This window comes from Zea mays, chromosome 8 (assembly GCF_902167145.1).
Source record: "Zea mays cultivar B73 chromosome 8, Zm-B73-REFERENCE-NAM-5.0, whole genome shotgun sequence".
In the NCBI taxonomy this organism is placed as follows: domain Eukaryota; kingdom Viridiplantae; phylum Streptophyta; class Magnoliopsida; order Poales; family Poaceae; genus Zea; species Zea mays.
Window position 1 is genome coordinate 127,978,059 of NC_050103.1, and position 23,907 is coordinate 128,001,965.

Sequence of the window (23,907 nt, forward strand, 5' to 3'; positions counted from 1 at the left end):
TTTGTGATTTTTTTTTTCATTTTTTGAATTTTTCGGACTCCAAAAATAACTAGTTGCAACGGCTGGACCAATTAAAAACCTCCACGTCGCTCTCATCCGTCACTCTTGCTCTCCCTCTCGCCAGGCGACAGTGGGCCCCCTGCGCGAGAGACAGCACGTCCAAGGAAAACATTGAGATCTCTCGCAATCTCTACACCAATACTCAGGTCAGATCTCCGATAGCCAAATCTCTCACGCCACCCACAGGCCAGACCATACAGTTCTGTCCCGAGAGAATAATTCTGCAGGATGTGCAAACAGCAAACTCATGCCACTAAATTAAACTCTGCCGATGTAAGAGCGAAATACAGACGCGAAAGCCACCATAGCAAAATCATCTACCAGGTTCGAACAATGGCCAGGACCAGGAGATGGTTCGCAGGAGAGTTTCCTCATGATGGGCTTGTGGCGAACCAACTAGCGCTTGGACAACGTAAAACAAACAAAATGCATCGCTACACCTAGGCGCAGCCAGCGGGGCTTTGTTGGTCTGGACAGCATATTTAGATGGCAAAGTAAAACAAACTCAATGGTAGCAGAGCATGGCCTCGAAAGGATGCTTCACTGGATTCTTCGTCAGATGATGTTGAGCTCTGAATTCTTGCATTGCTTGACAGTTCACTGGATTCGTCATAAGACAATGCTGAGCTGAGCAGGTTGGGTTCGAGCTCTGCTCTGCATGGAAAGGCATCTCGCGTTGAGCTTGCCGAACATTTTTAACAGCCCGCAGCGAAGAAGTGCCATATTTCAGCAACTGGATCACTGAATTGGAGACCAAGTAGTGTCCGAGTAATAGAAGTGCCATATTTCAGCAGCTGGACTCCTGAGTCGGAGCGCGCGGTGCACAGGACACGCTGGACCGGACGACCGTCGTCACTGCAGAGCTCTCTGGCGAACTCCCCTCCGTGGCGACAGCTACAGGCCACGGGAGCTGTGCAGTGACGGCGTAGTGAGGACGGCGTGTGAACGACGGACGGTAATGGTGACGGGCTGTGTGTCGATCAAAGCTCAAGGGACGAGATAGATGGTGGGAGCATGTCAAACGGGCGAATTTGCCGGTGTCTCCGTTTCTACTGTGTCAAAATTCTCAGCATGATGTCTATTCTAGCGAAGCCCATCGTGCAGTGTTGTATACTAATTGCAAACATATCCTTTCTTATCCGGCCGTCTTGGTTCTAGCCACTCCCCACTCCTCACGGCTCACGAGGGTACGGCACCTCGCCGTGGCCCGCGGCTGTTTCCGAGGCAAGCGGACTCACCGGCGTCCTGCGCACGCGAGGCGAGCAGCGGCTCCGTCGACCTGCGAGCCAATCCGTCTTTATTTCTCCACCCCAATATCCAAACATAAGATAAAAATCTATCCAACACTCATTTCCCACGCCACTCCCCCACTCCCTCTCCACCCTGCTTCCGTTTTCGGCCGGCGATGGCGACGACCGCCGCCGCATCCACGTCGCTCCGGCCGCTGTCACCGTCCCCACCTCGCATCGCGGTTACACTCTTCACCCTGTTCATCTCAATCTATTTTCCTCAATAACGGACTCATAGCGTCATCTAATCATCCGCGTTTATGCTAATCAGAGTTTGCCCCGTCGGTGGTGTTGGGGAATCCCGGTGCAGTCCTCCGGGCGGAGCGCATTCCATGCTGAACGGCGGAGGCGGTCCGTGTTCTATCCTTGCTCTCCGTATTTTAATTAAATTTCACATGTGCGCTCGGCCTTAACTTTGCCCAATTGCACGATTTGGTCCGATTGGTTACGAACAATGGGACTTATCCTATCACCTCCTTAGCCATGCTGTGGCATAGCTGTGCGCGGGATTAAGAAATATAATGAGCTGGGTGAATTTTATAACTGAACATTGCAGTAGAACTGCCGCTGTGTGTCTGTGGTTGATGAACAAATGTGATCCTGGGCCTGGGAATTGTAATCAATCAAGTAGTAGCATGGCTATTATTAGAAAGTTGGATGTGCATGTCAACTTTGGAGGTGCCAAATTGCTGACACAAATTTGTGATTAATGTTAATACTACCCTGCACTCACCAGGATATATCTTTCTATCTTAAATTTTGATGCGAATGTGGCTAGATAATATTCTTAATTAAGGACTTAAGATTTCATTAAACAGGAGCACTTTATTATGCGCTGCTGATAAAGCTCCTGAAGAATCCCTCAAGAAGACCATTGAAGTGGATAGGCTTATTGATATGCTGAGGGACGCAAATCCTAGAGAGGTAAATGTGAATGTATGATTTCTTTCTCAAGTCTGGCTGGTATTTAGATCACATTATCCCTTTGAACTGTGGTTTCTGTCCCACGTTTCGATTTGGACTTCAGTATTGTTTTCAAGTTGGGCGACTTGCTGGCTAACCGACTTGGATGATTAATCACGATTAATCAACGACTTCAGCGATTAATAGCGATTGGTCCAAACTGACTTGGACGATTAATCACGATTAATCAGACGAGTCACTTCACACTATAGATCTCCAATTTGAAACCCACTAGTTTGTACTATTTCTGAACAAAGGAGACCCCAATTTCGATTAAGCAAAACAGAAATACAGATGTTTGAGCAGGCATAAGAAATAGAGAGACAGAAGCCTGAAATCCTTCCACCTGTTAATAGTGATCCGCAGATTACTGCCACAGATGCAGAGGAATGGTGCACAGACTACTGTCATTACATTAAAAGGCCACATTACTTCTACTCCTACAGGACCCTGCTCATTACATAACATTCAGAAATCAGAATACAAAGAGCAGCAAAACTGGCCAACCAGAACATGCAAACAGAGGTCACAGAGGGACACGTCCAGCCATTAGTTCTATTCATATTCCCCCCTCTCGGATGTCTTCCAGTTGTAGGGGAGCCAGCCAGCCAGGTTTGTCAGAGCAGCTGTAGCAACTAGCAAGCAGTCTTGTGGCCACCTTTAGCACATTATTGACACCTTCCACCACATCTCTTGCTTTTTCTTTGGGTACAGACCTCTCCAGTAGCACATATGAGCACAATATAACAAACAATTTCAGCAGGGTTCTTGATTAGTTTATTCTCAGGAGAGGCAGTAACAACTGACATAGAGCCTCTAGGAGTGGAAGCAGTACCACGATCCCGAGTGGTACCGGCAGCTTGACAAGCATGGTATTCAGGCAACTTCTCTGGACTATGCAAAAAAACAGTTACCTGGAGTATGACCAATCTTGCCATAATGTGGACAAGGCTCCTGAGAGGCACCTTTTTGTGCGCTAAACTTCTGAGAAGCAGCCAATACACTATGAAACACTTGCATGGAAGATGTCATATATCGTAGATGTGTCCATAGGGAATCAAATTCTGCTCATGACAAAACAATAAGTAAGAAACTTCTCAATAAATTTGTGGGATGGACAATCAACAGTTGTACACGCAGGCGCCATAGAGGTCAATGATCCCATCAGACGACCAAAAACTTAGTAGTATTTATCAATAGACATGTCTTGCTGCTCAATAACACGAGTCTGTTGCATAAGACTGTGCAAGAGAGCACCGATGTCGTGAATATACTGCTCCTTCAAGCATGACTAGATAGCCTTGGATGTTTTACACTTGGAGAGACTCATAATCATAGGTTACTTATTACTGTTGACCATGGCAGCCATGACCTTCCCATCATTAATCTGCCATGTTTTGACGTCAGCAGCATTACTCTGATCACTCTGAAGCAAAGGAGGATCATTAGTGAAATGAAAAAGGTCATGACCCCTTAAAGCAGTTTTGACACAAAATGCCCACTCTGGGCAATTCTGACCATCAAAAATAATATTGATAGGAATAGTATTGATCTGAGACATGACTGAAAACTTCTAGCAGCCAACCAACTGTGAGAAAAATCTGTTACCACCGTGCTTGGAAGGAGCAGAAGATGGCCTCTGAGGAAGCAGAGTGGAGCCGGTTGCAACATTAGTCCAAGCTCCACGGACTAATGTATATATTCAGACGTAGTGCCCTCATATTAAATGTAGTTGTTATGGTCGCTAGATCGGTGAGGGATTGGAGAGGGGTATCGATGGGCAGGAACGCCGGCCGGGGGCCTCTGCCCACGGCCGAGCAAGAGGAGAGTTTTTCCCTTCTAATTCTTGCCTACTTTATTTCTCATCCATTGATTACATAAATAGGCCAGCTGGCCGCCCCTATCTACCTAGAGATCCTTATCTCCTTAAAACTCTCCTAAAAACTCTCAACAAACTAACTGATAACCTTCCTAGATAATCTCAACTAATCTCCTAAATAATCTCAACTAATCTTCTAATCTTATCTCTAACTATTCTTATCTAATCTCCCTTGGAGGGCCTATGGCTGTTGCTACCGCAGCCCCTCCATGGGCCTCCTTAGGCCCTGACACTACACCCCTCCTGGACAAGCAGCTCGTCCTCGAACTGCAGCATGACGGGTGCTCAAAGACCGAGTCTACTTGACCCAAAACCAGACACCTAGAAGACAAGCCTTTTACATCTCGACTTATCTTATTATTCTGAATCTGATTTTTTGACCCCATAAGATAAGGTGGACACCCTCCGCGCATTGGACTTGCACGTGTGCAGCCACCTGGATCCCATGGACGCCATCTAGACGAAAGGGGAGCACATGGACGGGCACCTGGAATAGGTCGCAACAATAACTAGCGGAGGCGTCCTCGTGGCGGCCGATAGCGGAATGTGGTGGCGCTAAATAGTGCGCCCTTGCCGATGACGAGGGGAGTGCCTTCCTTACCGCCGCTGCCGTAGAGTTGACGTTCGTCGCCCGAGGGACACGTACCATGCTCGCACTTGGAGATAGCGGCCCGGTGCCACTGCTGATGGCCGTCCGACAAGGTGAGGTCGCGCCCCCGTGTGCCGAGGTCAACCGTCACCAAGGCCGCCTCAAGCATCTGCCGGCGCATCTCCCGCACTCTCTGTCGTGCAAGGAAGCCACGAGCAGCAGCTTGTATGCCCACAGCCGCCGACGTCCGGAGCCGTGCGGACAACACCAGCTGGTGTTGCTCATGTTGCACTGCTGCCTTGATTTGCAGCAGCCCTTGCTCAACCTTCTGGAGCGTGGCTTGCATCTTTGTGAGATCAGCCCTTATGTTGGTCCACAAATCCCCCATCGATAGAGCTGGTGATTGCTGAGTCGTGGCTGCCCCTAGTGGCGTCGCGCATGGGGACGGAGACACCATCAACGAAGATGATGTGATGAAATTTGGCGTTGTCCTTGGGGATGGGCACGCCGGCGTCCAGGATGTGGTGACAAAATTGGCAGACGATGCTGCCCATGGAGATAGGGACGCCGGTTGCCAGGATGGCGTGACGAAGGTGGCATGCGACGCAGCCCATGGAGATGGGGACGTCGATTGCCAGGACGGCGTGACGAAGGTGACATGCGGCGCTGTCCATGGAGATGGGGACGCTGATTGCCAGGATGTCGCCGCGGAATTGGCAGCAGAAGCCATGTGATCAGATCGAAACCCAAGCTAGCCGATACCAGATGTTATGGCCGCTAGATCGGTGAGGGATTGGAGAGGGATATCGATGGGCAGGAACGCCGGCCGGGGGCCTGTGCCCACGGCCAAGCAAAGAAGAGGGTTTCTCCCTTATAATTCTTGTCTGCTTTATTTCTCATCCATTGATTACATGAATAGGCCGGTTGGCTGCCCCTATCTAGCTAGAGATCATTATCTCCTAAAAACTCTCAACAAACTACTAACTGATAACCTTCCTAGATAATCTCAACTAATCTCCTAAATAATCTCAACTAATCTTCTAATCTTATCTCTAACTATCCTTATCTAATCCCTCTTGAGGGCCCATGGCTGCTGCTACCGCAGCCCCTCCGTGGGCCTCCTTAGGCCCTGACTAGAGATGGCAACGGGGACCCGATCCCCAATTCCCCGTGGGGAATTCCCCTATTAGGGGACGGGTATGAGACTAATTTAGTCCCCACGGGGATCTAAATGGGGAAATTTTAATCCCCGTCGGGTTCGCGGGGATGGGGATGGGGGACCATCCCCCGTCCCCGTTCCCCGTGTACCCGCCCCACGAAACTTTTTTATTCCATATTAGTCAATTTATTTGTTAAAATTATAGTAAAAACTCAGTGCATGACATGTTATAAAATAGCAAACTAAACTCTAAAGTAGATGTCTCTTGTAATTTTTAATCTTGTTTGTTAAATTCGTATTAATTTGATACAATCAATTTAAATTTATCTTTAAATATTGTACTTCTAGCGGGGACAGATTCCCCGCGGGGTTCGTCACGGGGATAAATTCCCCGACGGGGACGGGGATGGGAGAAAAAACTCCCCCGTGAACGTTCGCGGGGACGGGGACGGGGAATTTTTCTCCCCGCGGGGACGGGGATGGGAAGCCATTCCCCGACGGGGAAATCCCCGTTGCCATCTCTAGCCCTGACACTACACCCCTCCTGGACAAGCAGCTCGCCCTCGAGTCGCTAGATCGGTGAGGGATTGGAGAGGGGTATCGATGGGCAGGAACGCCGGCCGGGGGCCTCTGCCCACGGCCGAGCAAGAGGAGAGTTTTTCCCTTCTAATTCTTGCCTACTTTATTTCTCATCCATTGATTACATAAATAGGCCAGCTGGCCGCCCCTATCTACCTAGAGATCCTTATCTCCTTAAAACTCTCCTAAAAACTCTCAACAAACTAACTGATAACCTTCCTAGATAATCTCAACTAATCTCCTAAATAATCTCAACTAATCTTCTAATCTTATCTCTAACTATTCTTATCTAATCTCCCTTGGAGGGCCTATGGCTGTTGCTACCGCAGCCCCTCCATGGGCCTCCTTAGGCCCTGACAGTAGTGTAATTCATAACAACAATAAGGGCTGTCTTGCCAATTTCTGCTAATCATGTTGTCCTTTGTTAGTACACCATTATTCCAGTAACCATATGAAGATTTTAATTTTGGGAGGGATTTTCCCTCTAAATATGTTTATAGGAAGGTCCTTTGTGAATGGCTGTCAAAGCATTATAAAGAAATTTCACAGTAAACTTGTTCTTTTCCAGTTTCCAACAGATTAGATCATCTCCATCCTAGAAATAGAAATCGGTAACATCATGACAAATTTGGTCCCAGCAATGTGCCACAGTTATATCTTGCTGTTCACAGAGCTGAAACATCGTATGAAATTTACTAGCCAAAGGTTCATTATAGAGACAGGCGTCTTTCCAGAAACTGGTTTTATTTCCATTCCTTGATTTCCCACCTTGTAAGTATATTGGTTTGACTTTGAGAAGGTCATCCTAGATTGGGGAAGCATCATACCTGTGATTCACAGAATATAATGATTGATTGTGTAAATATTTGGCTTTCACAATTTCATGCCATGTACCCTCCTGTTCAAATTTCCACCACCATTTGCACAGAAGACTAATGTTCAGTTTCCGTTGTTCTTTAATGCCTAGACCCCCTTTACTTTTATTTTTGCAGATTTTATAGTGTGCTCAGTTAGAGCTTCCATCCTGTGTTGCCTGTTCAGAATTTTCGGAGCCAAACGAAGAACTCATTGACAAATCTATCACCGGACCTAAGTTTTATCAACTGCTTTGACTATAGAGCTAGATGACAGCTTGTTTTTTTTGAACAAATGGCAGGAGCTCTGCCTCTCAATTAAGATTGAAGAGTTTATGTACAGAAAATTCCGAAGGCTACAGGCTCCCATAGGCGCACGAGCATTAAGCACACACCCAACTAAGGCAAATTACTCAACACCCTCGTGTGTAGGTCAATGTCCTCCTTGGCTCTACAGGCCACCTGCCGTGCATCTAGCAAGCTGCTTTCAAAGATCCTCCTATTTCTTGCTTTCTAAATGTTGCAAACTGTGTATATCACCACCCCGTTGAAATGTCGCCGCCGTTGCCTTGGTATATTGGTGGCTGCCTCTTCACACCAAGCAGCGATTTCTCTTGGTTGGGCCTATGGTCTAACTATATCGGCATCAAAGTAGGCATATGCTCTTCGGAATTTGTCCAGGTCAGACACCCCAAGTCCTCCAAGCTCCTTTGGCTTGGACACTATTGGCCACTTTACTAAGCAGTATCCTTCGTTGGCGTTCTCTTCCCCCTTCCAAAGGATCTTCAGATTTTGAGGGGAAGATGGTGAGGTGATATATAGACATGGACAACAGAACCGAGGTGACTAATGTCAAACACCTGACTTTGTTTAATAGCTTTCCTTTCTGTAGGAACATATGAGGAGGCTAGAACTGCATTGATTCATTGCATAACAGGGTAGAGAGGTTACACATATATAGGCAAGGATCACAGGGTTTATAGAAATACCCAATCACAGATTGATCCTTGCCTAATCAGCTCATATACCCTACCTATTCTGGTTAGAATACATTGGGAAGGTAATCATATGTCTAGCCCTGATTTTAGCTTACCAAAACTGACTAACACTTTCCAACCTGGAAGTCTCTGCCACATTCCATGAGAGGTTGCACATGCACTTTTTGGAGAGGCCTGGTATGTATTGTAGCCCAAGGTAGCGGCAGGGAAAAGTGCCTCTGGCTCCCAAGAAAGGTGAGATCACTTGATCAAGGTCTATGTCCTCACAACGAATTGGGTGGATGGAGCTTTTAGCAAAGTTTACATGGGTCTGACACTTTGCTGAAGGCGTCAAGGATGGATTTAAGTGCCTCGTGCCTCGATATCTTCGTTCAAAAAAAAGTGCCTCGATATCCTCTTTTACTTTTGACTTATTTCTTTGTCTTCTTACTATCCCGTTCTACACCTTCTACATGCTTGCACAGTGTTTGGGTTTGTCTAAAAGGTATCCCTAGATTGGACAAATGTGTCATGTCTCTCTCTCTCTCTCTTTAAATGAAGGCCTTATTCTCTGCTGAATGAACTGGAAGAATCCTTGCTCGTTTTATTGTTTATTTTTAAATAGTAGTTCAGATTAAAGTACTAATACACCTTTTTTTTTGTAAACAGCTTGATCAAATAGTGGTTGAAAATGTTCTGGCATTCGACGCAGGTTTCTGGGTTCGACTGGCAGCTAGAATTGATCTCTGCAAATCAGATGATGATAAAGCATGATTTCACATATGTAGAAAATTTTACTTTCTATGGATGGTGTTATCTTTTATCTCAAATTAATCTAACTTTGCAGTTGGTTTCTCTCTTTTGCCTTCTCAGAAAGATTATGAAGAGCTGGCGGAAAATGTCATGAACATTGTTGACCGGCTTGTTCACAAGACTAATGTAAGAACCATGTTCCATCATACGGATTACAGATATTGTTGCATGCTGCTAATTTTACCCTTATGTTATGCAGCAAAAGATTGAACAATCAACTGATGTGCTGAAGGCAATTATTAGTCCTGCAATGCATGAAGGAGATGTGAAGTGGCCACCAAGAGATCCAGATACACTCAAATTGATGGAGAAAGTAACACCACATCTCTACCTATTTTTCTAGATGCTTTTTACAGACTTGCATTTTGTCATGGTCCTTTTTTTCGAAAATGCGGGAGAGTTGCGTTTCATTTCATTAAGAAGAAAAAAGTAGTAGGGGAAAGAACCCCAGAGTACAGCATGCCTAAAACCTTTACATGAAAGAAAGAAGGAATACATGACTGGGACAGCCAAGAATTATCCTAGCTTGCTTACTGCCCCCTCCAGCAGGTAGCGAAGCCCCTTAGCTCGAGCCGTACACCACAGTGAGTCCTCATTGGCAATATTTTGGAGCACCACCGAAACGTCCGGGGCAGCCCCCTCAAAGACGCAGGCATTTCGATGCTTCCTGATCTCCCAAGCTACAAGAAAAACGAGAGTGTTGAGACCCTTCTGTAGCTCCTTTGGTGCCAACTTGATCGAACTACTCCACCACTTCATAAAGCTGTCATTCCTGAGTTGACGCAAAAAGGACAGACCCAAGCCAACGAGTAACATAAACCAAACTTGTTTGACAAAGACACATGAGACCAATAGATGTTGTATTGATTCAGCCTCTTGGGCACAGAGAGGGCAAGCTGCAGGATGCAGGAGCAATGTTTTCAAGTCGTCCGATTAATCGCGATTAATTGTCCAAAACGGTTTGGACCAATCATGTCCCAAGTCGTCCAACTAATCGTGATTAATCGCCCTCGTCGGTCAGCCAGAACGACCAGCAAGTCGTCTGACTTGAAAACATTGTGCGGGAGGCCTCTCTTTGCAAGGCGGTCTGCAGTCCACACCCTATTCTTGAGAACCAACCAGATGAACATCTTGCATGGGGGGGGGGGGGGGGGGGGGGGCAGGATTTCCATTTCCACACTCTCTTCCAAGGTGCAAACTGAATTGTTCCCATGAAAAAAGCAGTGTAAGCCGAATTGGTTCAGTAAGAACCATCTTCAGTGAATTTCCATATATGTTGATCAGCCACCTCTTGCTGCAACTGCCAAGTATCTACCAAATCCCACACAATAAGATACTCACATAAGCAGAAAGGACACCCTTGATGACATCTGTTAGAGTGGACGCACTAACCAGTTCAACCCAAAAGCTTAAGCTAATGGGAGAAGGTAGCCAATCTAATTATACACTTCAACACCCCCACTCACTTGCAGCCAGAGAGAAAGGCGCAAACATGAAAATAAATGGGTGGAGGCACAAATAAAGCCTCTGTCAGGATTCGAACGAGACCTCTGGCTTTGATACCATGTTAAAGTGGACACACTAATCAGTTTAACCCAAAAGCTTAAGCTAATGGGAGAAGGTAGTCAATCCAATTATGCACTTCAACAACATTTTTTCTCTATCATTAACAAAGAAAGTGGGGGTCCCTCTGATGGATTAGCCACCCCCAGGGGGGAACGGGTGGATTCCAACACACTTAAAAACTATTGGGCCCTAGCTCAACCCTAAGTGGTCTAGCCTTTAGGGCCAGGTCCTGGAAGGCCGAAGCCCCAGCCAGGCACCACATTTGCCCTTCAGTAATAACCACTGCAGACACCACACTTTGGATATCTGGCCTAACACCCTGAAAAACAATGTCATTTCTGTGTTTCCAAAGCTCCCAAGCCACTAGGATTACTAGGGAATTAACAGTTTAACACCTTTCCTCTCCTCTTTGGGCAAGGACCTGGCTGCACGGCACCACCAGGAATTGAAGAAGCTAGTAGCAGTGGGAGGTCTCACAACCGCAATGAATCTATGAAGTATTATAGTCCAGACTTCCCTGGGAAAAACACAGGAAACTAGAATATGGCTGATGTTTTCCATATGTTGATCACAAAGAGGACAAGCAGCATGATGTGGAAGCCCTCTCTTAGCCAAGCGATCGCAGTCCAGCTGCGGCCATTGATTGCCAACCAAATGAAAAATCTGCACTTAGGAGGAGCCCAAGTTTTCCAAATTCTCTTCCAGGGTGAGAATCTAATGGAACCAATAAACATTGAATTGTAGGCTGTCTTGCTGCTGTACTGCCCTAGTGCCCTGTAGAAGATAGCTTCCAACAGAACTGATCTGGGACATCTGGATGTAAGATAGTACCCTCAACAAGCTCCCAGATACTGAGAAATTCTGTTAGAACTGGAACAGTTTGAGCTCCCCTGATATCTGTTTAAGAGTGCCTGACTCACTGTACGCCTTTTGGAAATCCTCTTAGGGACAGTCAAAAAAAGATTAGGGGCTAAATAAGCAACACTGCTGCCCACCGTATGATTGACATGGCCTATTCCACCATCATGGTCTTAGCATTTGCAGTTGGTTAGGTGGTATGTGTAGCACTCACCAGGCCCTGAGTTCGAATCCTATTGATAGCGAATTTCAGGCTGGGGTTAAAAAAGGTCATTCGTTGGTTCCCTGGTTGTGTGCACGCGAGATGGAATGAGTGACTGTCCTATGGGGGGCGGATCCTCGTGTAGGAGCTGGGAGGGCTCAAATAGAGGGCGGACCCTCATGCTACAGGGGGCAGCTTCGGTCTGGGCTTCGATTAAGCTTCTTAATATAATACTGTGGGGAGGTCTTTTACCTACCGGCCGAGTTTTTTTAGCATTTGCAGTGCCTATAAAACTGAACTTTCTTAAACTGTCATTTACAATAATTAACAAATGTGTTGGTCAGGTAAAATACCCGAACATCTCTTCTTCAGCAATTCCTTTCAAATTATGATTTAGATGTGTCTATTATTGTCTTTTGCTACTTTTCAACTGATATTTCTTTTGGACTGCAGTTATTCAGTTGATTATATGTAATTTCATGTGCCACGTTGTGTATCTAAAAATGCCAATGTGCTTCCAGTGTTCTAAAATGCTTTTATTACATGCCATCATGAAAATCACAGAAAATAACACGCCTGTTCTAAAATGCTTTTATTACATGCCATCATGAAATTCACAGGAAATAACACGCCGAGAACAAGAAGGACAACTTGATGAGGGATTTCTGTCAGAAGTTAGTGCTCAGTTGAGGCAAGTAAGTGTTAGTTTCTGCATTTTGTTCTTGCGAGTTGGTTATTTGTGTTCCAACATGTATTAAATTTTATTTTCATGTTATTAGTTATCTTTATATGTGTTTAGGCTAAACAAGACGGAGATAAGCCAGGGCTTCAGGCTATGCTGCAAAAGGTGTTGCAGTTATATGCTTCTAAATCTCTCCAAAAACGTAGTTATGCATACAAAGGTAGTCTTTTTTTTCTTTCTTGCATTACTGGTGTTCGACTTGTGATGTTGAGTCAGAATTACACTTCCATTTTAGTTCATGAGCACCTTCCTTTTTTTCAGGGGGGCAAGTTGTAGTTCCTGAAAAGTTTCTCGAATGTGTAATACAGGGTCTGTATTTCCACGTAGAGATTCTCGAGTTCTCGTTCTCTCTCCCCCTCCCCTTCCCCCTCACACACACACACTCTCTCTCTTGCATCTACTAGTCATCATATCTGATCAATGGATATTGTGCAACTCAGCTCCTGAGAACGAGTGGAATAAGGTGTTGCTTGACGGGCTTACAGTAGGAAAAGGAGACGTTTCGCCAGATGATCTGTATGCCGTTATTAACAAGAGAATTGAGAGAGTCTTGATTCGTACGGTGAGATCCACAAACATCTGGATTCTACAGGGAGCAGGGCCTTTTCTTGAGCATCTTCTCACACTGACATATGTTCTTCCTTTCTCACACGCTGTTCTACAGGAAGGTGGTTCTTACCAACAACGCATACTGGTTGAGTATCTAAAAGAGATACATGCTAGAGCAGAGGAAGTTGTCAAAGTGCTTCAAGGACCAACAATATAACATCTCCTGATCTTGTTTACACTACACATGATTTCCTGTTTGCGCGTAGTCGGTTGGGACAATGACTTAATTTTGTTGGAGTTGCTCGGCAGACAGCTAAGAGCAGGTACGTTTCCCCATTTGGCAGAGAACACAGACGCTCAACTCTGTTGTCTGCGCGTTAAATACATTTCACCTTTCCAGTTTCAGACATGCCTGATGCTTGGACCTGATCAAACTAGGAGAGCACAGGAAATCGAGAGAAGAGAGAAGCCAGGAGAGGGTCTTCTTACGTGGGTATTATTTGATCTTTGGTTTGGCAGGCCATGTATTAATTCGTAGTGATTATGTTATCTTTCCTACTCGATCATTTCTATTTTCAAAATAGATTTGCCTATTTGATGAATATGAATCTACTTCCTGGAGGCTCCATCTATCATGTATTTGCTGCAGAATATAAGGAGTTATTAGGCGTTTGGCTGATGATCTATCTGATCTGCACCTATCTATACTACCGTGCCTTTTCTTTAGGCACAATGGCACCTTGAAAGTTGCATACAAAACTGGCAGATCCTTCTGTGCTAGTTGGATGTGCATTATTCTTGTGTTCCTGATGATGTGTACTCCCTCCGTTTCGTTTTAGTTGTCGCTTGATAGTGCAAAATTGAACTATCCAGCGACAACTAAAAAGAAACGGAGGGAGTAGATGTTTTGAGAAATAATTTAAGTACTTAGTAGTTTTAGGGTCGAGACTGTCCAAAGTTAAGGAGGTCAAGTGACGCCCGTAGCATAGGCTAGCCAACGGGTGCCAGCGGCGTGTGGCGAACTTCTTCGACCAATCTGCCCCTAAGTCTTGCCTGACCAGCGTCTGCTTCTGATGATGGTGTGGCTACCTGAGCAGCCTGTACCAATCCCTCCCTTTGTTTGCCCCGTCCACCAGGACAGCTGAAAGCTTGAAGTGTGTGGTTAAGAAACTCAGGCAGGTGGATAAATTGTTGTGAACAGCCTAGCTTAGAGTTTAAAGACAGATGGTAGGCTGTTGGCAGGCCATGCGATTCCCTCGTTATGAACCCTGACCAGGAATTGTGCAGAGCTCAAGATCCACTACTTTCCTAACAGAAGGAAGACAACAAATCTCAGGTAAAGAAGATGCAAGGTAAATTCTTGCAATGTCAGCAATCGTGACGAGAAATTCCAGAAAAGGTGTTCAAAGCAGATGCGCGATCGAGATGAGCCGTCAGTTTCTCCTCTTACGTTCTTCTGATGTCGCATCAAGGATGAAGACCAAGAATGGCTGTTAGCTACCTAAGGAGGAGCAGAAGGTAGCTTCGGGAAGAAGGATACAGGCAGAGGTAACGGAGATTTCTTAGAGATTCAGAATTCTGTTCATTACAAGCATACCTTCCTAATAACATAACGCATTATTTATACCCGCTGGCACTGACATCAGCCACACACATCAGGAAGCACAACACAGTGTCCAGTTTACACCTACTCTGGTCCAGAGATGCGGACATTGGCTCGGCGCTTGCGACCAGCGTGCTTCTCCACCTCGCCTGACTGCAGCTTCTTCAGTGTATCAGCTGTAGATGGATCAGTAGGTAGTGTAGTAACAATGGCCAGGCAGGCCAAGGAGAAACCCTTCTGCTTCTCTCTACCGTGAGACTGGACTGGACCGTCGGTGACAGCGCTGTTATTCTCTCTACCATTTCAGAAGATCTCAGTGTATGATGTGGAGTGCTGGACTTGAAACAGAAAAGGCAAGTAACTTAGGTCCTCGCTCATAAAACCATGCACGCGCATAGAGTTGCAACAGCTGCAACTGCAATGACGCGTGCAGTGACGAAAGGTTGGTAAGACCAACTCCAGCAGCACTCCGCATGCGGCTCCGTATCCCCTTTTTACACAGCGGAGCACACTATTCATCAGTCCAGCAGTCTCCGCATCCGTCTCCCTAAAACGCACGCCCTGTACCTGCACTCCCCTTTTCCACGGTTTCTCTCTCCTCTCCGCAGCTGACTGCATGTGCTCGCGGCTGCTCGCGGGCCCCAGCTGTCATAGACTGCATGCGGAGTGCAAAATACGGAGTCTGCTGGAAACGGGGACGGATACGGAGAGGAGAGAGAAACTGTTGGCCGTGCTAAATACGGATACGGAGAGGGAGTCTGCTGGAGTTGGTTAAGTTGGTCTAACCAGGCAACCTTTTCTTCCTGCCCGAGCAGGCGAGCACCAAGCCACCAACCACCAGATACTGCCGAGCCGCGCGCGTCGAGACGGGGAGAAAGCGAGAGCGAAAGCGAGACACCACTCCGCCCCGCCTTGCAGCGAGATCAATAAAAACCGCAGCTTCGGAGCCCAACTTGGCCCCCGTCCTTTTCCTCTGCCCGTGCGGAGCTGGTGCGACGAGACGAGAGCCCGAACCCGTGGTCGCGTGGCGTGCGGCCGAGGAGGGAAACCCAGCGAAAAAGCCCGGGCGAGCGAAACTTGGGCAGCCACGCACGGCGCACAAACGTCCTGGGCTCCGGCCTCCGGGCGGAGCAAAGTTGGAGTGCTAAAGCTAGTTGTTTTGCTGCAATCCGACGGGCGCTTCGCTTTCGTGGCTCCGATTTGTCTTCCGTGCCCGTGGACCGTGGTCCTCGGTGCCGATGCGATGAATCGTGCGGGGAACCGAAGATTATTATGCAGATCCAACGAACAGATAAGGACAATACGGACCAAATGATTTCGTGGATCGCCGTAGTGGACTGGACAGTCAATTGCCACTTGCGAATTGGTTTGTCCGCTTCTTTTAGAGAAGAGAAAAGAAGAGGCTTCGCGCAGCTTCATTTGGCATCGCATCGCCCTATGCTGTGTGCCGCCGCGCCGCTTACTGCGACCTCCCTCGGTCCAGACTCCAGAGTATGTTCTGGACCAGGGGCTAGGGCTTCATCTTTGGAAGGTCGCAACTTCGTCGTCCCCTCTTAACCCCGGGGATGTTTGTCGTACTCATCGTCCGGCCGCCTCACTGACGGCGTCATGGCGGCAATGGCGAATCGTCGTCATCACCGGCCCGGCCATGTTGGTTTCCCATTTGCAGAAACTCTACCGCATTTCCTTCATCCAAGACCAATCCCCCTGCAGTGATCGGATGAATGGAACACACGTACTTCCACGACTGAACACCGATTAATTGCAGATTAGCTGAACACCGATTCCAGAAGGCAGCAGTGTACTGACAGCGAAGGCAACTACACTTTGTATATACACTGGTAGTAATGATCGAACGAACGAGAACCATGTACAGCAGCACGCCACGCTTACAGATTGCAGTATTAATAGTTGCACCAGGTTTGGTTTATATCCACAAGAAGAATGATGCAAATTCATGAAAGAAAATGGTACGATCAATATTGCTTAACGAAGCTGTTCCGTTGACGACGCCGGCAGCAGCGAGCGAAGGAGATCGCAGATCGGCATCCACCACATCTTGGACGCCTACATCACCAGCTCCGACACCCATCCCAAGTCCGGCCCGTCGTCCTCCGTGACCGCAGCCGCAGGCAGGACCGGCGCCGACGACGACGCCTTGGCCTTCCTGAATCCGAGCTCCCGCATCGCGAGCAACAGCTCCTCCACCTCGGCGTCCGCCGGCTCGTCGACCCACCTCCGGCCCTCCACCGGCGACACCGGCGGCGACTCCCAGGGCGGCGCCAGCGTCGACTTGGGCGAGAGCGACAGCGCGAGCGGCGAGCAGCCGTCCTTGGCGGCGCCGGCGCCGGCGCCGGCGCCGGCGCGGAGCTCGGCCGCGGCGTGCGCGAAGAAGCAGACGCGGCGGCGGCAGGCAGCGCCCGCGCGGCAGGGGCGCGTGCGGTAGCGGGACGGGTGGAGCCACAGCTCGAAGGTGCCGTGCGCGAGCGGGCAGGCGGCCCCGCGCGGGCACGCGGCGCCCGCGCCCGGGCGGCGCCGGAAGTCCGGGCACGGCTCCCCCGCGTAGGCCACGCGGCGCGGGTCCCGCCGCCGCGCGGCCTCCCCCGGGTGCGCGTAGGGGCACGCCGTCCAGTCGTGGCTCCGCGCGCGCGCGCACCGCCGCACCTTGAACTCGTGCATCATGAACTCGTCGTCCGCCTCCGTCGCGACGTCGCCGCCCTCGGCGCGGGTGGAGGAGAGGTACTCTCCCAGCGCGGCGAGGAGCTGCGGCGGGATCTCTGCGGCGGACGGGTCGGCCCACGGCGCGCCCAGAGACGCCGGGTCCAGCACCAGGTGCAAATTTTCACGGCTCACCATGCCTGCCGTCGCTCTATCTGCCTCGCCCTCAGTGTTGTTCAACACTCGGTCCAGTCCGGTTAGCCTGGGTGGTGGTGGTGCCGGGGAAAGAGAGGACTGTGGTGAACGTGCCTTGAGGAGATATAACAACCGTAGGGTTGGTGGCGCGGGGTTTTATAGGGGTTGGGCTGGGGCGGTATCGTATCCGGCAACCGGCATGGGCGGTATTGAGGGCTCTGTTGGTTGCCGAGCTATCGGAGGCTGGCGTGGCGTCGTGGGGAGGTGGTTTGGCGCGGGGCGACTACGTGGAGAGGCGTGGAGGCCCGTGCTGCATGTTGCTCGCCACGTCGCGGCCTCTCGGCGAAGGAAATGGGGCGGGCCACCGGGCGCTTTTGCGGCTGGGCCGGTGAGGTTTCGAGCTGCGCTGCTGTACGGCGTGGTCTGCTGCGCAGTACGGGACACCCACACGTACACAGCTGCATCACTACTCTTGTGGATCCAGCAGCCATGCCCCTGAGAAGAGGCAAGGCACCTGGACATATATATTTATCCTGGTACTAAAGAGAGCATATACTTCCGTGCACCTTAAAATAAAATTTGCATCAGCTGACTCGGGAGGGAGCCTACGGAGTACGGACATTTCCGCCCGCGGTAACCGTCCCCCCCCCCCCCCCCCCCCCCCGGCCCCTGCATATGGATGGAGCGTGAAATAGATGACCGTTAGCAGCGCCCCGACTCAAGGCAGACAGCCTCAAGCCCAAGAATATCAGGCCCGGCCTGCTCTCGCACACCGGCCCAACTTTAGAGTTTCGGCCCCAAGTGTGTGCTAGAGTCGAGAGAAATTATCATATTCATGTATGAACTAATGAACATAACATCGTACTTTGTTTATCAGCGAGTGCGAGGCCATCGTTACCTCCTGCAGCTATCAAGTTCCTCGAGTTGCTGATGGTGCCGGCCTAGCTGCTCTACAGTTCTATGTTGTCCAACATTCATTATTGGCAGTCATGCATTCTCTTGAGACCTTCGGGTGCTTCCCCTAGCTCTCTGCCTTCGATATGATCAATCATTGCCTTGGATGCAGGTGTATTGGAAGCGGCCATTCCGACGTCATCATAAAGGCTGTGGAGTTTTTTTCGACCCACTCCTTTTATCCTATCCTGGGCAACATTTAGTTTTCTAGGAGTTAAGCTCTATGATTAATTAATTAATTAATTAATTAACGCACTAAATGACTAGGGCTTCATCAAGTGCTCAATAACACAAGGAGAATGATCTTCTCTTGCTTTCACACACCCTTGTCAAAATCCCTCGAGGAATCACAACGTTGGTCAAAATCCCTCAAGTTCTATCAAGTTTATGTTGGCAATTAAATCTTTGGCTCGATAAATGAAGGTCATTGTAAGGAGTTTGGTGAGTTGATGTCAAAAGAGTTCGAGATGTCGATGATCATCGAGCTTACTTTCTTTCTTTAGCTTTCAAATCAAGTAAATGAAGGTAACTTTATCCGCCAAGACAAATACACCAAATACTTGCTAAAGAGATTCAAAATAGAAAACTATCTGCTCGCCACTCTTGAACCTACTCACTCACAGTCACAACTCACAGGGTGACATCTGCTAAACAATCGACGCCCTTGCTCTGCACTGTGGACGCAGCCCCGTACTCCAGCGCGGCAGCCGCTCCCCCAACCTGGATGACGGTGGAGCAGTTGAGCCTGATCTGGATGTGCTTCTTGACGATCCCCAGCACATTGACCGTGCCGTTGATCGCCGTGTAGGTGTGGAGTTGGTACTCCTGGCCGAACACGAGGCCGGTGCCGTTGACGGCGCGCGCGAGGCGGTCGGCGAGGAGGTCGACCGTGACGTTCATCCGGACGCTCCCGCGCGCGCCGACGCGGCCGGCGGGCGCGTACGCCACGCTCACCGTCCGGCCCTCGTAGTAGACGTCCGTCTCGGTCCGCGAGAACCTGAACGCCGCGGCGTTGGGGTTGTCCACGGAGACGTCGGCGGTGAGCGTGGCGTTGGCGGCCACGGGGGCGGCGGCCCCCGGCCCCGTCCCGGGCCCGGCGCTGATGGCCGTGAGCCAGACGTTGTTGACGGCCAGGCGCGGCTGCTTGACCCTGAACACGGTGAGCGCCAGCGCCAGGATGATGACGCCGACGACCACGATGGCGCTCACGCAGCAGCCGCCGCAGCAGAGCGCGCACCGGCGCTTGCGGAGGTACTGCGTGGACCGCCACCTGGCCCTGGCGGCGGCGTCGCTGGCCGACGGCGCCGGGTAGACTGTTGGGGAAGGCAGCGCGAGGGGCCTCGTTTGGTCGCTCTTGCCCTCCTCCGCGCTCCTCGACGCCCCGGCGGCCGCCATGGAAGAGGGCCGGCGGACAAGAGAGGCAGGCCGCAGGCCACACGCACACGCGGTCTGTACACCAGTAGAACCAACGTCTGCTTCGTCTGGTACACGGACGGTCCTATGAAGAGCTCAGCTCTGGCTCACGCCACTGTTGGGTTGGGGTATTGGTCTTGTTACACGTGGTGTTACGGAATTCGTAGAACGCCGGCCGGTACATGTTCTATGCCGGGTTTGACCCGCTTGACTTGGCCCAATGCAATGCAAGTGTAAAAATTCGCGATGACCGTAGACGATGCAGCAGATGCTCTGCTGAATGGAATGCGTCTCACATGTTGTATCAAAAAATCATCTGTGGTCAAGGAAGGAAATCCAAGGTGGACAAGGTTTCTGTCTCTGTGGTGGCGACTTGTGAGCGTGAGTGTGCATCTCTCCTATCAATCTAGAAGTACCAGGCAAGAAGCCTGAGGCCGGAGCGATTAGCCGTGGAAACGGCGATCGAGGTATGCAATCGCAATCACGCTGTCCGTTTTGTCAATTCACATTGGCTAGCCACAGTTTGTTGCTTGTTCAGCAGCGTTCCTCCTTTAATTTTGTATGAACTGGGGAAACAAACTGGAAGATTCTTCTGGACGCAAAGTCCTCAGTAACTAACTACAGCCTTCGACTCGAATATATATAAAAAAAATCCGGCTCGTCTCACCGAAATTTTCTAGACGTTTGATCTGCTCCTTTTCCATGGTCCATCTTCCACTTGCAATCATCTCGCACCACTAGAACATCAGCGCTTTGCGCGCCTTGGGTGCTGTATATTCAACATCGTAGCCATTCAACCCAATACCCATCTATGACATCGTTACTCGCATTGCTGCTGTGGAATGCATCCACGAGAACTCTGCAAACCCAAACCGTGTATACCTTATCAGTAAGATATCTTAGGTCCTTCTTTGGTGTTCCTGATTTGCTGCAAACCACAAAGACAGCTATCACTGTTGGCGGCGATCTGAGCGCCAAACACTGGAACGGACCGTCTGGCAGTGCTCTCTGCAGATCCGCGGATGGTCCGTGACATAGGGTCGGACGGTCCACGGCCTCGCGCAGGAACGACTCTTCCTCTGCATACGTCAGAACGGTCCGCGATGACACATAGGGTCTTATTCGCAGCAGGCCTAGATCTCGTCTCCCGAGAGGGTCTCCATCGGGGAGGAGAGATCCTAGGGTGTGCCTTGGCGTCGGCAGGCCATCTAAAACATCTTCTAGTCAACGTAGAGCCGAAGAGAGGTGAATGTTTGAGGTAGAGGAATGCTAAACTAGAACTACTCCTAATGCATAAGGTAAAAACGATAAGTAGATTTGATTTGATCGATTGTTGGGGGTTCACTTGGTCGTAGACTTTCATCTATATAAAGGGGGAGGAGTGGAGCTGTTACAAGTCGTTTCCCGAGTTAATCCCACAAATTTAGCTAACAAATCCTGTAAGAAACTTGAAACCTTAACTGATTATGTGTACGCGCGCACCGTCCGTCCTTAGGGCCAGACCATCCACGAGGTCATTTTCTGGGCTCAACATATGCCCCCTGCTTTTTGGTGGAGGTTGACGAACCAAAAGAATTTGCACTAAGCCTGATGCAAGTCACCGGCTTTTCAATTCAATATGGTGATCATTCAATAGAGCTCCAATGCATAGAGTCCATTTCGGATTGCATCTTTCTCGTCCATGATCATTTGATCAATTGATCAAAATGTATAGAATGGAGGTGCCCTCAGCCTGAATAGACAAAGGGATTATGCATGTAACATGAGTTTATCGTCGTACAATTCCATATTTGAACTGAACAATACATCGACGGTGAGTAGGCGGGTGGAAACCATCGCATCACACGATGAATAGGTGATGCTTGTTGCGTCGCTTTTCGAGCCGTTTTGTTTGGTCGTTTTGTTTTAGCGGGTGACTGGAGTTTCTTTGTTGGCCGAACGCGTAGAACGGCCTTCTTATCTATATATTCACTACACCAAAAATATAAACTTTTTACAGTTTTTAAATTTCCTACAACTTTTATAACAAACCGTAGAAAGTTATGGTTATTTGTACAGTTGCTCCGGAACCAAACACTCGCCAATAAACTCTGCGTCCCTATATCCATAAGTAAAAAAACGCAAATCAAATGCAACAAACTATTAAAATAGTGGAAACTATGTTTTGTCATAAGAAGAAAACATCATTACGTAATCACATCAAGGACAAAATAGAAAGAAAAAAAAAGATTTTTAGCCTCCTCAGCCAAGAAATCGAGATTTTTAGCATAGCCGGAGCGGAGGGTGGTGTTCCTCTGCTTCGGCAGCCTAGGCGCCGTCTCCGCGGAGCGGATGAAGTAGATCGCTCGTGGGTTGGAGAGTTCCGGGCGTCGATTACTGTGGGTGCTGCGGAGCCCGGAGGACCCGACCGAGTTCTTCCTCGCGCGTCCCGAGCTGGACTTGGACTCGCTGCTCCCGGAGGGGTTTTCCTGGAGGAGCGGAGAAGTGAAAGGATTGAAAAGAGATTGTCATGTTTCTCAAATTTTTTATCTCAGGCGGGGCGCTTGGAGTTGGTAAATTCAGTATTTTCAACTTTGCCAACCTTCTTTATGTGTACGCTCAAGATTCCTAAAACCATCATTAAGCAAATAGACATTTTCAGGAAGCACTGTCTTTGGAGAGGGAATGACATAAGCTCAAGGAAGCCGCCTCTGATTGCTTGGGCTTTGGTAACTCGGAGAAAAGTGAATGGTGGTCTGGAGGTGCTTCGCCTTGATACTCAAAATGATGCTCTTCTGCTTAAATTCTTGCATAAGTTCTTCAATAGCTATGATTTACCTTGGGTTAATCTCATCTGGAATAAATATTATTCGTCCCGCGGTCTCCCTGGTCATAGAACCATTGGTTCCTTCTGGTGGAAAAGTATGATCAAACTACTTCATAACTTTAAGGGTCTGGTGCACCCAATCATTGGCAATGGCAGATCAATTTATTTCTGGGAAGATCAGTGGAACCAGAACATTCCAAGACAACAATATCCAGAATTATTCTCTTTTGCCAAAAGCACAAAACTGTCTATCGCAGAGGTCAAGGAACATGATCATCTCTCTGGTATTTTCCAATTGCCTATTTCTGAGCAAGCTTATGAACAATACCTGGAGCTGCAGGTGGTCTGGGAACAAATTATCCTCAGTACTGTACAAGACCGATGGAGATACATTTGGGGCTCTGACAGCTACTCAACTCAAAAAGCTTACAGACATTTAATGGGGCAGACACAGGTTCACCATATCTACAAGCACTTATGGAAGAGTAAATGTCAACCTAAGCATAGAGTTTTCTATTGGCTTTGGCTTAAAAACAGACTAAATACCAGACATATGTTGAGAAGGAAAAACATGACTCTAGAATCATACTCATGTGAGAATTGTTTATGGCAAAGAGAGGAGACTCTTTATCACCTGTTCCTCAGATGCAACTTTGCAAAAGCTTGTTGGAACTCAATTGGAATAACCCCCTAGAATTGCTAATCCAGAGGAGGCCTCGACAAACCTCAAACAGCAACTTAACGTTCCTTTTTCTATGGAGGTTATTATTCTCATGACATGGAGCATTTGGAAAAGCCGCAATGAATGGCTGTTTGCAAATAAAGATCCCTCAGTTCATCACTGCACGCAGGAATTCTGTAAGGAGCTTCGGTTGATCATCCACAGAGCGCGTGGTAATTTTGACACTTCCATCCAAAACTGGTTGAGTTTGTGGCAGACATAAGAGTTATTTTACTCACTCCAATCCTTGTAACTGCTTAATTAGATCACTCCGGCTAATTATTGTAATCAGGTTTAGTTTCTTATTCAATAAAATCTCAGTAGGGGTCTCCCCTCCCGAATATTTCAAAAAAAGGAGCGGACGAGTGGTAGGGGATGGTGGTGAAGATGTGGGCGCCGTTGGTGGAGTGGAGGTGCTGCGGCACACGGCGACCAGAAGCGGGTCTAAACATTTGAGATTGGGTATTCAAAAAATTCA

At 48.6% G+C, this 23,907-nt stretch overlaps 3 protein-coding genes across 13 annotated transcripts; 1 reads left to right on the forward strand and 2 right to left on the reverse strand.

Moving 5' to 3' along the window:
• Positions 1-1,156: 1,156 nt before the first annotated feature.
• Positions 1,157-13,838, forward strand: LOC100194108 (uncharacterized). 11 transcript variants are annotated; one of them, XM_023300728.1, is made up of 12 exons: positions 1,157-1,531; positions 1,621-1,700; positions 2,168-2,285; positions 9,019-9,117; positions 9,223-9,288; positions 9,362-9,475; positions 12,409-12,483; positions 12,588-12,690; positions 12,792-12,839; positions 12,971-13,092; positions 13,195-13,402; positions 13,486-13,838. In XM_023300728.1, exons 1-11 carry the CDS (start codon positions 1,466-1,468, stop codon positions 13,294-13,296), a joined length of 993 nt encoding a protein of 330 aa, XP_023156496.1. In that variant the 5' UTR covers positions 1,157-1,465; the 3' UTR covers positions 13,297-13,402; positions 13,486-13,838. The 11 variants fall into 11 exon arrangements, 10 of the variants coding, with proteins under 10 accessions (XP_023156496.1, XP_020397488.1, XP_035817193.1 ...); XM_020541899.2 differs by having other exon boundaries at positions 13,518-13,838; XM_035961300.1 differs by having other exon boundaries at positions 2,168-2,273.
• Positions 13,839-16,608: 2,770 nt separating this feature from the next.
• On the reverse strand, positions 16,609-17,665 carry LOC100280678 (uncharacterized). The gene has a single exon (NM_001159256.2). The coding sequence runs from the start codon at positions 17,536-17,538 to the stop codon at positions 16,750-16,752; it is 789 nt and encodes a 262-aa protein (NP_001152728.1). The 5' UTR covers positions 17,539-17,665; the 3' UTR covers positions 16,609-16,749.
• Positions 17,666-19,079: 1,414 nt separating this feature from the next.
• LOC100281266 (uncharacterized) lies at positions 19,080-19,968 on the reverse strand. Its single transcript, NM_001154185.2, is given in 1 exon segment — positions 19,080-19,968. A coding segment is annotated over 1 exon segment (765 nt). The 5' UTR covers positions 19,885-19,968; the 3' UTR covers positions 19,080-19,119.
• Positions 19,969-23,907: the final 3,939 nt, after the last annotated feature.

What these genes read in the sequence shown, in the direction of transcription:
- LOC100194108 (XM_023300728.1), top strand. Translation starts at nt 1,466, where the DNA reads ATGGCGACGACCGCCGCCGCATCCACGTCGCTCCGGCCGCTGTCACCG. An exon ending in CGTCCCCACCTCGCATCGCG is followed by an intron (nt 1,532 to 1,620) that starts GTTACACTCTTC and finishes TATGCTAATCAG; the next exon opens with AGTTTGCCCCGTCGGTGGTG. An exon ending in AGAGAGTCTTGATTCGTACG is followed by an intron (nt 13,093 to 13,194) that starts GTGAGATCCACA and finishes GCTGTTCTACAG; the next exon opens with GAAGGTGGTTCTTACCAACA.
- LOC100280678 (NM_001159256.2), bottom strand. Translation starts at nt 17,538, where the DNA reads ATGGTGAGCCGTGAAAATTTGCACCTGGTGCTGGACCCGGCGTCTCTG.